Source organism: Oreochromis niloticus, linkage group LG17, assembly GCF_001858045.2.
Source record: "Oreochromis niloticus isolate F11D_XX linkage group LG17, O_niloticus_UMD_NMBU, whole genome shotgun sequence".
NCBI lineage: Eukaryota > Metazoa > Chordata > Actinopteri > Cichliformes > Cichlidae > Oreochromis > Oreochromis niloticus.
This window is the reverse complement of record NC_031981.2, coordinates 21,336,438-21,354,214: the sequence shown is the minus strand read 5'-3', so window position 1 is coordinate 21,354,214 and position 17,777 is coordinate 21,336,438. Positions and strand designations below refer to the sequence as shown.

At 41.0% G+C, this 17,777-nt stretch overlaps 1 protein-coding gene across 13 annotated transcripts; it reads left to right on the top strand.

Annotated features, from left to right (window-relative positions):
- Positions 1-6,944: 6,944 nt before the first annotated feature.
- Positions 6,945-17,733, top strand: LOC100693577 (acyl-coenzyme A thioesterase 3). 13 transcript variants are annotated; one of them, XM_005463468.4, is made up of 12 exons: positions 6,945-7,062; positions 8,723-8,786; positions 8,879-9,084; positions 10,934-11,033; positions 13,688-13,872; positions 14,071-14,231; positions 14,530-14,649; positions 15,756-15,838; positions 15,897-15,990; positions 16,101-16,181; positions 16,710-16,851; positions 17,107-17,733. In XM_005463468.4, the coding sequence occupies exons 3-12, from the start codon at positions 8,892-8,894 to the stop codon at positions 17,229-17,231; spliced, it is 1,284 nt and encodes a 427-aa protein (XP_005463525.1). In that variant the 5' UTR covers positions 6,945-7,062; positions 8,723-8,786; positions 8,879-8,891; the 3' UTR covers positions 17,232-17,733. The 13 variants fall into 13 exon arrangements, with proteins under 13 accessions (XP_005463525.1, XP_005463528.1, XP_025755615.1 ...); XM_003458454.4 differs by having other exon boundaries at positions 7,049-7,153; XM_005463467.4 differs by lacking the exon at positions 6,945-7,062 and adding an exon at positions 7,191-7,493.
- The last annotated feature ends 44 nt before the right edge of the window (positions 17,734-17,777 follow it).

Genomic DNA, 17,777 nt, shown 5'->3' with positions numbered 1-17,777 from the left:
GAGAAGACATCGAGAACGCTTCCTGGCCATCCAGTGTAGATGTTAGTGAAACTGTTGGGAAGACAACGTTGGAGAAACGTGAACATTTTATTTGTACTGTATAATCTGCAAATTCTGACAGAAATCTGCAACTATCCTTTGAAGCACCGCTCCTCTCTAAAACAGCAGTAAGGATCATTATTAGGCCATATGTTAAAAACACAATAACTTTATACCTTAAAGCAAAATTGGGAAACGTAAAGTCCGAAATTTATATTAAGGGCCATCAGTCAAACAATACTGTTTGGTGAATGTAGCCTAAGGCTATGCACTGCAGGTCTTAATGCTCTATTCCGATTTTTGGATCAAATCCAATTTTTTTGTCTGGTTGTTCACACTACAAATAAAATGTGACAGCAAACGCGGTCCAGTGTGAACCGTTCACGGCCCTCAAGCGGCCCACATGCGCAAAAGACGACGTCACACACAATGCCCTCTGTTTAGACCCAGACCAAACATTATTGTTCGACTGATGGCCCTTAATATAAAGACTTGTTTCGGACTTCAGTACCACATACGAAAGTGACCTAGGTCGGATTTGAAAATATCAGATTTGTGCTGTTCAAACTGTCACACCATGATCGGTAGCCACATGAGGTGATCAGGGGAAGTGGAAACACATGGGGAAACATGAAATGGGAAAATAAAGATACAAATTATAAAACACGTATTAATATTGTAAAATCACACATAATTTCAAAACTTCTTTTCCTTGCCACAATACTTCCTCCTCCGAGAAATGAAGAGGGGGAGAGTAAAACTAAACACATCTGAACGTAGAAACACAAATCTTTTCAAAATAAAACAGGAAACATAATGAGATGCAGACATGACAAGAAGAACTTGACAACACAAGACACGCAGACATGAAACACATCAAGGGCGAGGGCGACTTAACACAGGGGTTGAAGACACAAGGGGAATCTAATAAGAAAGAACTATAACAGCAACCTAGGCATAACAGAAATGAAGTTAGAAAAACTAAAGGACTTAAACATAAACCATAAAGATCAAAATAAACTAAAACTCAAAACGCTGGGTCAAAAAGCCCAGGATAGTGACACTCTGAATCCTTTAAAAAACAGTTAAAAACTTTACTGTTTAAACAAGCTTTCTGTTGACCAATGCTTTTTTACATTTTTATATTTTTAATTGACATTTAAACTCTATATTAATAATAATAATAATACATTTTATTTGAAAGCGCCTTTCAAAACACTCAAGGTCACTGTACACAGTAGAGTAAAAAGCAACATGAAAGCAAAGAGTTTACACAATCATAAAACATAAACAAATTTAAAATAGCCGAATGGAGAGGTTATGTGGGATAAGCTATTTTGAACAAGTGGGTTTTGAGTTGGGACTTAAAGAGAGAGAAGGTAGAGATATTTCTTAAATCAGGAGGTATATATATATTGTGTATATTGTGCATTTTGCTATTTATCGTACTGTTTATTTTAATCTCTGTGTGCAGCGCTTTGTGACTACCTGTCTATGAAAAGCGCTTAATAAATAAACTTTACTTACTTACTTACTCTGAGGCAATGTTCCCTCTAAGCTGCGCGTGTGCGCAATTGCGCACTGCTGGCACGGTCTCTGTGCACAAAAAAGAAATCTAACCTGAATTGAAAGTAAAACTTTAACAATTCTGTTTTGCAGTGTTAGTCAGTAAGTGACTGGCTGCTCCTGTATGAGATTAGAACGATGCCACCTTATCCCATAGTCCAGCCAATCACGCAATTCACATTTGTATATACGCAGCTAATCAACGTCTTTGACAGGCTATCACAGCGTCCTTAATGTACAGGAGAAATGCAGTAACTGTGGGGGGCAGCACAGGGTAAGTTATGGGGGGTGTGAGGTAAGGAAGAAGGCCATGGAGGTCGAGCAAGTTAAAGTAGCTCATAACACAAGTTATGCAGAGGCTGTCAGGAGGGTTCAGACAGTGAAGGACGGAACAGGAAGAGTCCAGTCAGAACTGGTGCAACCGCATGGAACTAACCCAGGCCTGACAGTTGAGAAGATGATTTTGTTCATTGCCTATGTTATAAATTGCACCAACCAAGTCAAACACAAAACAGAGAAAATTTAGATCATTGTTAAAGGAGCGGAGAGGTTTTTTGGCATTAAAGATATTTCTTTGGAACATATCAGAAGTTTGATAGCTAATGGTCAAGAGTTAAAGGGATTCATTAGAAAATGTAGAAAAACCTCCAGAAATAATCTGTGTACAGGAGTCATGGCTTAAACCGTCTTTGGATTTTGTTATTAAAGGTTATGATAGTGTCCGGAGGGATAGGAAGGAGGGTAATGCTGGAGGATGTGTAACGTTTGTGAAACAAGGGATCCAATATAGAGTTGTAGCTACAGGAAGGCAGTTAGAATTTCTCATTCTTGAAATATGGGGAGGAACTGGCAGCAGAGTGGTAAATTTTTATAATCCAGCTAACAAATTATTAGCAGTGGAGGAACTTGATTTAAGGGGCAGAGTAATCTGGTGTGGGGACTTTAATGCACACAGCACATTGTGGGGTAAGAGTAATGATTGGAATGGGGCGGTGATTGAGGAATTGATGGAGGTAAAGAATTATGTATGTTTGAATGATGGAGGTGGGACTAGGGTAAATGTTAGAACAGGGGTCAAATCAGCAATTGATCTTACATTAGTGTCGGACTCATTGGCAGGCATTTGTTCATGGGAGATATTAAAAGAGACTACTGTAGGGAGTGACCATTATCCTATTATGATTGAGGTAGAGCTGGGGGTTGAGAAACAAGATATGATAGGTGTCAAGAAGTGGTGTTTCGGTGGTGCTAATTGGGATACATTCAGATTAATTAGTGATCAAGAAATGCAAAGGATCAATATGAATGTTGAGGTGGATGATTTAAATGATTCTATTTGTAAGGCAGTATTAGAGGCGGCAGGTAGGGCAATAAAGAAGAAGGAAGGGAAAAGGGAAAAGAGGATTGTACCTTGGTGGACAAAGGAGTGTGAGGAAGTGATTAAACATCAAAATAAGGCTTTTAAGATTTTAAAGAGGAATCACAATTTTCAGAATCTTGTTGGATACAGAAAGTTACAAGCTAAAGTAAGACAAACCGTTAAAAAAGCAAAGAGGGATTTCTGGAGAGGTTTTTGTAACTCAGTTGGGAGGGAGACTAAAATACACAGTGTTTGCTCAATGATTAGAAGGATGAATGGCGTAAAAAGGGAGTATGGGTATCCAATTCTGAGGGATGGAGAAGTAACAGCGGTTAAAGATGAGGAAAAGGTTAACATGTTGGCAAAAGCGTTTGTCAAAATCCATAGTTCAGGCAATGTTAGTGAAGAAGGGCGAAGAGGAAGAGAATTGACAGTCACAGAGAATAGAGATTTATTGGATATGGTAGAAGATTCAGATGATCTATTGAATATTCCTTTTATGAAGTCAGAACTGCATCGAGTGCTCCAGAAATCAAAAATATCTGGACCAGGAAAAGATCAGGTGTGTTATATCATGTTAAACCATCTTAGTGAGTCAGGTAAAGAGATAATATATATAATATATAATAGGGTTTGGGAGGGTGGGAAGCTGCCGAAAAGCTGGAAGGAAGCTGTGGTGGTACCCATATGGAAACCAGGAAATGATGACACAAATCCAGGAAATTTTAGACCTATAGCTTTGACCTCGCATATTTGTAAAGTAATGGAGCGTATGATAAATGGAAGGTTAACGTACTATTTAGAAACTAGAGGATTTATCTCTAAACATCAAAGTGGGTTTAGAAGAGGGAGGAATACCATGGATCCAGTGTTGTGTTTGGAACATGAAGTTAGAAAGGCACAAATAAACAAAGAAAGTGTAGTTGCAGTGGTTTTTTTGATATAGAGAAAGCCTATGATATGATGTGGAGAGAAGGCCTACTAATTAAACTCTGTAAATTGGGTATTAGGGGGAGGATGTACAGGTGGATAATGGATTTTTTTAAAGGGAAGACAAATTCAAGTGAAGATTGGGAAGGTTTATTCTGAAAGGTTTTTGGTAGAAAACGGTACACCTCAAGGAAGCATAGTGAGCCCATTGTTATTTTCTTTAATGATAAATGATGTGTTTGATGACATATAGGGTGGAATGGGGTGTTCGCTTTTTGATGATGATGGGGCAATATGGAAGAGAGGGAAAAATGTTGACTTTATTGTGAAGAAACTGCAGGGAGCAATTGGGAAAGTTGAAGAGTGGTTGTATAAGTGGGGTTTTAAATTTTCAGTGGATAAGACCAAGACAATGTTCTTTACAAGGAAAAGGGTTAGTAAGGAAGTTAAGCTAAAGTTGTATGGTTTAGAGTTAGAAAGAGTTAGGCAATTTAAGTTTCTGGGAATGTGGTTGGATGAAAGGCTGACATGGGGTGTTCATATTCAGAAAATGGTGGATAAATGCAAAAAAGTATTAAATATATTGCGGTGTTTGGTTGGGAGGGAGTGGGGAGCAGACAGGAAGTCCTTGAGAGCCATATACGTGGGGTTGGTCAGATCTGTGTTAGATTACGGGTGTGTAGCATACTGTTCAGCTGCAGACACAACTCTAGTTAAGTTAGACATTATTCAACATCAGGCGCTAAGACTTTGTACAGGTGCTTTTAAAACAACTCCTACTGCAGCTTTGCAGGTGGAGATGGGGGAGATGCCACTAGGACTGAGAAGAACACAGCTTATACTTAATTATTGGGCAAATCTTCAAGGCCATGGACAGGATCACCCAACACAAGCAGTTCTCAACCCTTGCTGGGAGAAAGAAAGGCGGGAATCAAAGCGCTTTGGGTGGATTGTGGGTGGAAGAGCAAGAGAATTTAAACTGGATCAGTTAGACATTTGTCAAAGAGTTTTGTTACCAGCAATACATCCATGGATACTTCCTGAAGCCATAGTAGATTTCACTCTACTGGATAAGAAGAATAAGAATGGGGCATTTATTTTAAACTCCTATACTGTGCAGGCTTACATTGACCAGTTTTATGGTTATATTCAATTCTGAATTATGTTCAGAATTCAGCCAGTCAAATTGGTGTAGCAGTTGTGGTCCCGGAGTTCATGGTTAAAATAGGAAAAAGGATCACTGATAGACTGTCAGTATTCACTGGAGAACTGGTTGCAATTCTGTTGGCTGTTCAGTGGGTGGAAGATATGAGGCCATTAAAAGCTATCATTTGTTCAGATTCAAGAGCATCATTGCTTAGTTTACAGTGTAGTCACTCAGATGTGAGAGCAGATATTCTAGCGGAGATTCAGCAAACACTTTTCAGAGTAAACATGATGGGTCTTTGTTGGGTTCAAAAATATTGGGAAGAAAATACAGGAGGAATGCAAGTAACCACATGCAAGTAACCATACTGGTCCAGAAGATGGTAAATGGCCTGTATTTATATAGCGCCTTACTAGTCCCTAAGGACCCCAAAGCGCTTTACATATCCAGACATCCACCCATTCACACACACATTCACACACTGGTGATGGCACACTGGTCCAGAAGATGAGTTCAAGCGATGATTTTAATGAAAAGCACACGCGTGGGAGTCACACCCTGCAGAATATCAAAGGTGTGTCTCTCTGACAATGAACAGACCAAAGGTTTTTATAGGGTCGGGTGAATACATCACTCCTTCATGCACTAAGCAGATACAATACTTGCATACGTAAAATCAAAACCACAAGCCCCCAGTTAACCTTTTGACACATTTTAAAAGAACATGAGCTCCCATCTTCATCCAGGTGCAGTGCCCGCAACCACTGCTCCAACATAGCTGTTAGACATCCTGTACCTTCATCAAACCGTCACGTACACCCACAGAAAAACCCGCAACCCTAGCAAACATGCTTAACCTTTCCCCTACAAAAATAAACCCACTACTATCTCTGTGCGCGTGTGGGTGCGTGCATGTCTGTGCATGTGTTCCTTTCGCCTCGCACCTCATTTGACCTTTCTGCTTATGTAACCAGGTTGAGGCCCTCCTGTGTATGATGAGCTTAACTTGTATGTAAAATGTATAAAAATGTATTCAACAAATGTTTCAATCTAATACCACTACTTAAAACTTAATAAAAGATACCTTTTATTAAGTTTTAAGTAGTGGTATTAGATTGAAACATTTGTTTACAGCTTAGTTTACAGTGTAGTCACTCAGATGTGAGAGCAGATATTCTAGCGGAGATTCAGCAAACACTTTTCAGAGTAAACATGATGGGTCTTACAGTTGTGTTTCTGTGGATTCCAGCCCATTATGGAATAAAGGGGAATGAAATGGCAGACAGAGCGGCGAAGGAAGCAACAAAACATGGGACAGTTGACCTGGCTGTTATTTTTGGTTGAGCTGAAATAAAGAGTATCATACGGCAAGAAATGAGGAGTAGATGGCAAAAGCAGTGGGAGGAGGAAAGGAGAGGACGGTGGTTGTATACAATACAAAGGGGGGTAGGAGAAATGAGGACCACTGGAAGGAGCAGGAGAGAGGAGGTGGTCATATCGAGATTGAGATTTGGTCATACTGGGTTGAATGCTACTCTATTCTTGATTGGGAAACAATACGGGGAAATGTGCCTTCTGTGGAGAAAAGGAAACTATAGAGCATGTGATATTGCACTGTCAGAAATATCAGGTGGAGAGGAGACAATTGAACCAAAATCTCATTACTATGAAAATGAAACTGGATCTGGTTGACCTATTGCAAAAGGATTCTGGAAGTAAAGTTACCAGGCGTTATTTCAGATTTTTAAAGCGGGAAGAGTGTTTGAAAGGATTTGAGGGTTTTTTGTTTTGTTTTGGGGTTGTTGTTTTGTTTGTTTGTTTGTTTGTTTGTTTGTTTTGTTTTTTGGGGAGGGAGGGGGGTCGTCATTCCAGTCCACACTCCATATTAGTGGTGGCGGTAATGCACCAATCAGTTGTTTGCCAACCGCCAATAACGTTTAAAGAAGAAGCGTCAGAGCCAGGCTGCTGACCTGGAGCACGCGCTAGCCCGGGTTAAATCAACTGCAGTTTGGAAACTGAGGTAAGTGAAATGAGAGGTTGTGGTTTATCAGAGGGACTCTGGGGAGTGTGACCAGGCCACTGCTGCAGGAGTGTACACTCACCTACTACAGGTAGGTGGTTTTTAAGTGACAGACTGCCTCCTGGGCCAGATGTCTCTTTCAACCGCGGTCAAGCGAGCCGTGATTTGTGAACCGCGGTGAAGCCAGCCGCCTCTTATCCGCCGCAATCATTTTCATGCGCGTTCACAATAGACTTTACGGCAGCGCGTATTCGCCTTCATTGGTGATCGCAAACATGGACTGGCACACACATACGCACGCACTCTTTCAGAGTTAAGCTGGGGGGACTTCAATCTCTCTCTCTCTCGTAAAGAAAAAGAGAAGGTGAAGAAATGCAGCAAAGAGCTGTAGGTCAGACCTGAACCCAGGCCAATGCTTTCAACATAACAGGGTTAGATATTTTTTCTTTAAATTATTGTCTAAAAACTGCATGTTGTGTTTGAACAAATTACACATTTTTATGTTTGAATAACATTAAGACTCTTCTGTTTTGCAACTTCTTCATTAATTTTGGGTATTGTGATTCCTTGTGTTTTTGATAATCTATTGGGCTTTAGTTTGACTTTATATAAATTAATTTCTTTTAGGATTTATTATATCCTCTGTTGTGTCTGTTTAAATTGTAGTTCCTCTTCTTGGTTCAGTAATACCTAGTTATCTTCCTTAGTGATCCCTTTCTGTTCCTCAGTCATGTCCCTGTGTCTGTTTTGTCTTCCTGTGGTTGTCTGGTTTTCCGATTTAGTTGTGCCTTGTCTTCTCATTCAGCTATATCTCCCTTCCTGTTTTCAGCATGTCTGTATGTGTGTTCGTGTTAGTTGCTGTTGTATTTTCATAGTCTCATGTGATTGGTTATTGACATTTACCTCCCCCCGTATCATTAATCCTGATTTGTTTCCTTTCCTGCCATCTCAGTCTTGTCTGCATTTATCCTTTTGCCTTCTTATCTTCCCGTGTCTAGTTCTCCTGTTCTTCTGTGTGTACATTAATCCTTGTTCCCTATCCAGTTGTCTTCCTGTTTTATTGTGGTAACTGTTGCTTTCTGTGACTCATGTTGTTTACTTCCTTGTTATGCCTGTACTTTGCTTCTCCTCTCATTATGCAATGTGTATTTATTGTCTCTATCTTCTGCTCTCCTTTATCACGTCCTGCTGTCATAGTTGTGGGCTCCGTACTCTGTGTTCCCAAGGTTATGTAACCGTACTTTGTATATTCCTGGCTGCACACTTCACTTTTTGTGTTTTGATGAAAACTCCCGCATTAAAACTGTTCTTGAGTTACATCATCATAAACATTAAACTATACATGCATACATACATGCATACATGCATACATACATGCATACATACATACATGCATACATAGAATGATTCATAATCAATTTTTGAATATGATCCATCAGTCCATCCGGGTTTTTTTTGGTGTTTTTTAAACAAATGACTGCTCACTTGATTGCAGTCTCTTTCAGCTGCATCCTCACATGGCGCTGACCTTTATAGATTCATAATCATTCTCCTGTAAAGGTGCAGGGGTTGTCCTTCCTGTTACTCCTGCATACATAAATACTTAAATGCGTGCATAGTGTAAATATCAACACTTCACCGAGTTCTTTTGATTTCCCAGAGCCATCCGATGGAAGACAAAACACTGCTCAGTAGACCATTTAACACTTCATTACTTCTAGAAGGTAGATGCGTTTTTGTTTGTTTTTGTTGTTGTTGGATCTAAATCTGGGCCTGAACATCACTGTTTCTCACTTGTCACCTGTTCTCTCCACAGACTGCTCTCAGCCATGACACAGGCGGTTCCCCCGATCCTCTCTGTCACCCCGAGTCGGGCTCTGGTTGATGAGAAGTTTCAAGTGTTGGTGGAGAATCTTCCTCCAGGATGTCCGGTAACCCTCCGCTCCCTCCACCGCTCCGAGGACGAGGACGACTGGGAGGCGTATGGGCACTACGTCAGCGACCACAGAGGCGTTGTGTCAGGTGGGTCACCGCTGACTGCAGAAGACTTAGGATGCTGTCTCAGAGCTGGTCTTTGGAGGGTGAACAAGCTAAAAATATTTGTGTTGGACAGTTTTTATTGGAATGTGAATTCCAATAAAAACTTCTTGTCCTGCTCATTGTGCTTAAAGAGATCTTTCAATGTCTCTGTCACGATCTGGGGTGGCAGACCGTGGGGATGTGGGAAAGTAAGACCCAAAATGCAGGACTCTTGCGATGAAAAGGTGTCTTTATTTACAGTGAAGTAAAAATAAAAGGCATACAATAAATCCCCGTGAGCTCCTGACTCCCATTTCGTGTCTTCTCCCTGGGTCCGTGCTCCGTGTCTCTGTTCACTGTGTACAATCCGTTCGCTGCTTCCTTGTTTCTGCAAATCCTCCTGGGAAACACACACAAAGGCAACCGTGAGTACCTTCACACAGCAGCAGACTAGCACTTACTTCACGCAGTGGCTGAGAAACTGATGGGAAGTCACGCAATAATCCAGCGTTGAGGAGCTCTCAGCCACACTGCTTTGTAGTTCCCCCGACGATCCTGATCAGCTGCAGGTGAATGATCCTCCTCCTTGGGTGTGGCCAGCCTTCCAACGGGAACAACCCTACAGGCCTGGTGTGCAAAGAAAACCAGGACACCCCCCCCCCACACACACACACCAGTACACAGGGAAACAAGGGACAGCAGCACCAAACACACACCATCAAGTCCATAGACTGCTCATGAACCCTGGGTCCCTCAGACCCAGGACCCTGACAGTCCCATGTTTGGTGGTCTCTTGCAAAGTCCAACAGTTCTGTGGCATTTAAGGACACGAGGCCTTTGAAGACGTTTTTTGTTTTTGAAGCCCTTCAGTCTCAGATGCCGTCTGAGGGTTATGGGGCTGCAGTCGGCACCAGTAACGGCCTTAATTTGGGTCGAGGATCATCCAGTATCTTGACAGACAGTCAACTGGATCCTCCAGCTCAGTGCTGGTGAAATTTTTTTGGGTCTTACACTAGACGTGTTCCATAACCCCAGGATCATTTATGAAATTCCAAATGCCTGTCTTACTGTCTCCCGACAGCAGGGGTTTTTCACTTGTCCGGCCCACTTAAGAGTAAAGTGGGTTGCATGTTGCTCGCGATGTGAAATGCGTTTGACAGTCCTGACTTAGAAGGGATGTAGAAAATTAACCTTGTCTGATTTTCTACTACAGGACTTTTAAAGAATATCAAACATGTAAGGGGGAAAAAATTGATATTCTCACTGCTTTCATTTTATTAAGAGGGTAAAAAAAAATACAAATTTACAGCTCATACAACATTAAGTTATTCATTTATAGAACGCAAACATTTATTTGCATACAGTTTTCACCTCTGACACTTACCTGCATACACCTCAGTGTGTGCTTCTGTCCAGTGTCACATCATAAATAAATACTAATGTCCCACTGCCACTAGCAGCCATGCACGCTATGCACGTATGCTTTGGATCAAGAGCTGTTCCACGTCCTCTTCATACTTTTTTCATGCCATCACTCTGGTAGAGGTTGATCTTGGTTTCATCTTTCCAAAGAATGTTTTTCCAGAACTGTTTGCTAAAAAACATTTTAAGAAGCTAAGTCTGATCTAGCCTTTCTATTCTTGAGGCTTCTGAGTGGCTTGCACCTTGCAGTGAACCTTCTGTATTTACTTTCATGCAGTTTTCTCTTTATGATAGACTTGGATATTGATAACGCCTACCTCCTGGAGAGGTAAAAAAACCAAAACTTGTGTCAGTATCCAAATACATATGGACTTAACTGTAAATAATTAGCAAAACTGGATGAAATAAAATGGGCTTTGTTCTCTTGTAGTATCAGAAGATTTGAGTTTTGGAGGCATGTATACGGGAAAAGAGCCAATGGGTTTACTGTGGAGCATGCGGCCGGTCCCAGGCAGCCGCAAAGGCCTCAGGTAAGGGTTCGGCGGTCATCTTGCCGAGCTCGTGGCATGGCGTGTAAAGGAGCTTAAATTATCACATCAATATTTATATCGCTATACCAGTTTCGGCACTATAAGAACTGACTTGCAGGCTTTTCGGGGGCTAACAACAGACATAACTAGGCTGCATAAAGCCAAAGGTGAAAGTCTTTGTTTAGGAAAAATCCTGTCTGCATAATAAAAAACGGCAGCCTGTAATGTCATAATAAGGAATTACAATACTCATCTTGGCAACACTGCACAGGGAAAAGAAAGGAGTAATAGATATTTGTTTATTTTGTGCATTGAAGGACATATCCTGGTCAAAAGTGGCTACAAGATGCTCCACAGTGTTACTGTAGGCCAAGTGTTTAGTCACATTCCTGAACATAACATTCAACCAATGAAACTAATGTTTATGCTTGATTAATGTCTGACTTCCAGTGTGCCAGCTCCGTTATGGGTATTAAAAAAAAAAAAAAAAAAAAAAAAAAAGTAAATTGTAAATTCACTGTGTTTCCTTGATGATTAACAAAATAATTTTTTAGTTTCAGATACATTTTTGACAGATTTCTAAAATGTGTTTTCTTGTTATGAAAGCTGATAATGAATTTGTTAGTTACTGTACAGTAACCTAATGAAGGGGCAGAGCCCTGAGCACAGATTGACAGGTCTGTCATGGACAGACGTTGTGCCATTGGAGCTTCCATAGTTGGTCATGCCAAAGCGATTCACATAGTGAAACACCGAGCGAAGTTAGAAATAGAATCTGTTTTTTTTTTGTTTTATTTTAAAGCTCCGGTCTTAAAGGCCGTGCTTGTAGTTTAACTAGCCGATTAGTGTCATCTGCTTCTAGATAGATATACAGTGGCTTGCAAAAGTATTCGGCCCCCTTGAACTTTCCCACATTTTGTCACATTACAGCCACAAACATGAATAAATTTTATTGGAATTCCACGTGAAAGACCAATACAAAGTGGTGTACACGTGAGAAGTGGAATGAAAATCAAACATGATTCCAAATATTTTGTACAAATAAATAACTGCAAAGTGGGGTGTGCGTAATTATTCAGCCCCCTGAGTCAATACTTTGTAGAACCACCTTTTGCTGCAATTACAGTTGCCAGTCTTTAGGGTATGCCTCTACCAGCTTCACACATCTAGAGACTGAAATCCTTGCCCATTCGTCTTTGCAAAACAGCTCCAGCTCAGTCAGATTAGATGGACAGTGTTTGTGAACAGCAGTTTTCAGATCTTGCCACAGATTCTGGATTGGATTTAGATCTGGACTTTGACTGGGCCATTCTAACACATGGATATGTTTTGTTTTAAACCATTCCATTGTTGCCCTGGCTTTATGTTTAGGGTCGTTATCCTGCTGGAAGGTGAACCTCCGCCCCAGTCTCAAGTCTTTTGTAGACTCCAAGAGGTTTCCTTCCAAGATTGCCCTGTATTTGGCTCCATCCATCTTCCCATCAACTCTGACCAGCTTCTCTGTCCCTGCTGAAGAGAAGCACCCCCAGAGCATGATGCTGCCACCACCATATTTGACAGTGGGGATGGTGTGTTCAGAGGGATGTGCAATGTTAGTTTTCCGCCACACATAGCGTTTTGCATTTTGGCCAAAAAGTTCCATTTTGGTCTCATCTGACCAGAGCACCTTCTTCCACATGTTTGCTGTGTCCCCACATGGCTTGTGGCAAACTGCAAACGGGACTCCTTATGGTTTTCTGTTAACAATGGCTTTCTTCTTGCCACTCGCCCATAAAGGCCAACTTTGTGCAGTGCACGACTAATAGTTGTCCTATGGACAGATTCCCCCACCTGAGCTGTAGATCTCTGCAGCTCGTCCAGAGTCACCATGGGCCTCTTGGCTGCATTTCTGATCAGCGCTCTCCTTGTTCGGCCTGTGAGTTTAGGTGGACGACCTTGTCTTGGTAGGTTTACAGTTGTGCCATACTCCTTCCATTTCTGAATGATCGCTTGAACAGTGCTCCGTGGGATGTTCAAGGCTTGGGAAATCTTTTTGTAGCCTAAGCCTGCTTTAAATTTCTCAATAACTTTATCCCTGATCTGTCTGGTGTTTTCTTTGGACTTCATGGTGTTGATGCTCCCAATATTCTCTTAGACAACCTCTGAGGCCGTCACAGAGCAGCTGTATTTGTACTGACATTAGATTACACACAGGTGCACTCTATTTAGTCATTAGCACTCATCAGGCAATGTCTATGGGCAACTGACTGCACTCAGACCAAAGGGGGCTGAATAATTACGCACACCCCACTTTTCAGTTATTTATTTGTACAAAATGTTTGGAATCATGTATGATTTTCATTCCACTTCTCACGTGTACACCACTTTGTATTGGTCTTTCACCTGGAATTCCAATAAAATTGATTCATGTTTGTGGCTGTAATGTGACAAAATGTGGAAAAGTTCAAGGGGCCCGAATACTTTTGCAAGTCACTGTAACTGAGTATCATCTACATAGCAATGAAAACGTATGCAACATCTTCTAATAATATTGCCTTGGGGAAGAGTGTATACAGTAAACAGTACAGGACCATGTCGAACACCATGACTAACATGTGTGTGGGTAGACTATCCTTTGTTTATTCTGTTCAATAACTCATGTCATTACTGGTCAGGTTGAGGAAGATAAACGTCTGTACACCCATGCTGGTTAACATCTCAGTCCACAGTGGACACGAGGGCTTCAGGGACAGAACCCCTCTGGCATCAGCACTCGCAGAGAGATGGTACATGGCTCCTGGTGTCAAGAGAATTGATATTAATAAGCAAGGAGTGCAAGGGACCCTGTTTATACCACCAGGTACACCTGAAATAACACATTTACTTCTTTTTTTTTTTCTTTTCATTTTTAATAATCTGGATTTTGTGAGATGGATGGGTGAAACTTCTGACCCTGAAATTACTACATGAGGAATATCCTCTTTTCTGACATCAAACAGAACTAAGAGTAGAAAAAACTGACTGAAATACTGTGTTTGATTCTGTTTTTTCCCGTCAGGTCCTGGACCCTTCCCTGCGCTGCTGGACATGTGGGGAGGTGGTGCAGGGCTGCTGGAGTATCGCTCTGCCTTGTTGGCGTCTCGTGGTTACGTTTCTTTCTCGCTGGATTACCTACGGTCTGAACACCTGTCAGCAGATGTAGAGTTTAAGTACTTCGAGGTTTGTGCGATTTACATACTAATGTGTTTTATGGGTTTTTGGGGTTTTTTTGTTTTGTCTTTTTGGACAAATAAAATACTTTTCCTTACTTTTTTTTTACTTGCACTTCCAGTTTTACATGATTAGTAATTAAACTCTGGGTGAAATCATTCAAAATAAAAATAAAAAAACCCCCCCATCTTTCAATCTTCACTGTGGGTGGATAGCACAATCTAATTTTTCTTCAATACCGTAATATCTAAATTATTAAAACAAAGTTTTAATATCTCATTAATTTCCAGTATCGTTCTCCTATTAGACAGCATTTAACATTATTAGGAACCATCCTCAAGTGATACCAGACAGAGTTGGAATTCTTGGTAGTTCCCTGGGCTCCATGGTGGCCTTCAACTTAACAGCCTACAGCACCATTATTAAGGTAAGTGTGGTGGGTAAGAGTTCCTTCCTTCTTGATGCAGTGATGTCATGGATTGAAAATGATCAAACTGATTGTCAGTCTCTCGTAACAGTTCGGTGTCCTGTGGATTGGGTGGCTGTCAGGTGTGAGGACCCTGGTGGTCTGATCGCCACTTGAAAAGTGTGGCTGTAGGTATTTAGGATGTGGCTTTTCTGGTTAAAAAAGAGCCTGAACTTCTTAACCACCAGAAAAGTCAGAAATGAGACCGTCTTTAGCATCCTGAAGACGTCTTTAGCGTCCTGAAGAGGGTCTAGACTCTTTTCACTATGGAGTTGCCCTTGGTGAGAGGCAGCATGCAGGGGTGGGTATACTATTTTCTACTCGGTTCAGTGAGTATGGGTCCTGACTGCTGTTTGCACCTAATAACAATTTTTCTTAGAGTGGTGGATAGGGTTGTGGAAGGTGCTCCATCTTGGAACTCCATTGTCCTATTGGATGAAGTCGGCACTTATGTGGGCAGATGAGGTGTAAAGTGAGGATGCTTGATGGGCCTGGCCTGCCCAAGCATATATTGAATGTTTGAATGATTGTTGCAGGCTGTTCAGCGAGTTTGACCTGAAGTCAGGCAGGTCTGCCTTTTATCACAAATTCTGCTCTCAATTTATGGGACAGAAATTCTAGGTGGAACCAAGCGGCAGGCATATACTCCCTTTTAGTGGCGTCAGGATCACATCTGTATTTTTGCAGGTGACGTGGTTCTTCTGGCTTCATCACCTGATGACCTCCAGCTTGCACTGGGACAGTTCACAGCTGTGTTCCCAGTTGGAAAAGAGTGGAAAAGTTTTTGGTTGAAGTGCAACATAGTATTTCCCATTAATGTGTCTATATGGGTTATGCTAACTTTGTTCAATTGAGGGGAAAAAAAGATCTACATTTATATACATCTACATTTTTCAGTATGACAAAAATAAGCACATAAAGGAGACCTTCAATGCAGATGGTCAAAATGGCAATTCCAGAAGGTTTAAACATTCCATGTTTTGTTGAAAACAAAGTTGGAAGCTGGTCTTTGGGTTTTTTAATTCAATGTGTAACATCAAACGTTTTGATTTATCATTGTGTTCCAGCCTCGCTGCATTGTTTGCATCAGCAGCAATCACTATCACCCACCTGGGACCACCCTGAAGGCCGGGTTTAAAATACTGAGCAAGTACGTACTATTTGTCATTAAAATTTAATGATAATACAAATACTAATATGTATCATAGGCATTTTCACAAGGCACATTTCGATGAGAACAACTATATGAGCTGGAGAAGCTTTGCTCTGGATCTTATCGCTGACCCCTCAAACAACGTGGAAGTGAGTGCTGTATTATACTGCATTATACTACCAGTAGAACTAATGACCTCTCAAAGCCTAAGCTGGACTTCTTAGTTCCTGTAGGATTTTCAAATCTGCTTTGTTGACAGGTGGGGAGAATTAACTGCCCAATGCTGCTGGTTAATGGCTGTGACGATCAGAACTGGCCTACAGTTGAGACAGCGGAGGAGGTTAGCGATGTTCTAAGACAGGGGTCTCAAACTCGCGGCCTGGCACCACTTGTGGCCCAAGTCATCCCTGCTTGCTTGTTAAATACAAACAAAATTATAGCAGAAGTGCTGCCACGTGTCTGGCCATTAAGAGTACCAGTTTGTTTATTTGGTAGTTCAATGAAAGGCTTCAGTTAGTTAAGAGTGAAGGGGGAAAATAATTGTGTTCACATTTGAATTTATGGCTTGTTACACAGTATTTGAAATTTTTTTTTAAAAAAACCTCAAAATGCTACAATTTTCAGAAATATTTGTACGTGGTTTCTTGTTTATTTTTTTTGTTTGTTTTCTACTTGAACACTAAAGTGGCCCTCCAATGAGATGACAGTGCCAGCAATGGACCACAGCTCATTTAAGTTTGAGACCCCTGTTGTAGGAGCATTGCTTTAAGAGATGTGTTCACACTCCAAAAACAATAAAAATTTCAGAATATGAACTTCGTTAAATCATGATGTCAGCATAAAATTAAAGTTGACCTCTGACCCTCAGGTGGCCAGGTTGTTGCGTGAAGGTGGAAAGGAACACCTGCTGAGCAGATTAGCGTATCCGGGTGCTGGACACCTGATTGAGCCGCCATTCTCTCCTCATTTTAGAGCTACGAAGTTTATCATACTAAACAGTAAAGAGAAGGGTCAGTTTCTTTCTCTCTCTCTCTCTCTCTCTCTCTCTCTCTCTCTCTCCCTCACACACACACACACACACTTCAACCTGGCTTCCAGGAAGAATTTCTGGTTGTAAACCACTATATTAGGTACACCTGAAAATCCTGAAAATCAAGGGTTTGAATTTTGAGGTCCCTTAAAAATATGTTTACACACCAGGTTGCTAAAATCCTCTGCTTTGTGGTTTTTGATTTATTAGAGTTCTATAACTGTGTGTGTTGCAGTGATATTACTGTGGGGAGGACACACCAAACCTCATTCAGATGCTCAGGAAGACTCCTGGAGGAAGATCTTGAGTTTTCTGCAGCTTCACCTGTACCACAGCCCGAGTGTTAAAGCAAATCTGTGAAAGAGTCACATGATGTCGATTCACTGCTGTGATATACTGACCATGGTTTCATTCTGATTATCTGCTCAAATTAAACAGCCTGACTCATCTAAGTGAAGCAATGTCCACACGTACAAAGGTATTTTTTAAAACTAGGATTCTGTGTCAAAAAAGCTCAAAGTGTGTTGTTGTTTCAATGCAGGCATGAAGCCATAATAATTTTACAACCACATTTCTTATTATGAACCTTGCTTGATTCAAAATCCACTCTTATCTCCCTAAACTGTTGCTTCTGTAACACGAGAAGACCCTAAAAACACCTTTCATCTATACACATGCTAAGAAATATTATCATATACACTACATACTTTCACTGATATTTTAAGTCATTTTCTTCTATTTAAGACGGTGTATTACTTTCTTAATGTAATTATTTGACTAATTAACCTCCGGTGAAGCCATGGTTGTCCGCCAGACAACGAGAAAACAAGTAGCTATTATACGTAATAGGCAGTTAAATAAACTCCTACAAAATATGTACAGCCGTGAGAGAAAGATACCTGGAAA

What these genes read in the sequence shown, in the direction of transcription:
- LOC100693577 (XM_005463468.4), top strand. Translation starts at nt 8,892, where the DNA reads ATGACACAGGCGGTTCCCCCGATCCTCTCTGTCACCCCGAGTCGGGCT. An exon ending in CCACAGAGGCGTTGTGTCAG is followed by an intron (nt 9,085 to 10,933) that starts GTGGGTCACCGC and finishes GTTCTCTTGTAG; the next exon opens with TATCAGAAGATTTGAGTTTT. An exon ending in TAGAGTTTAAGTACTTCGAG is followed by an intron (nt 14,232 to 14,529) that starts GTTTGTGCGATT and finishes TTCTCCTATTAG; the next exon opens with ACAGCATTTAACATTATTAG.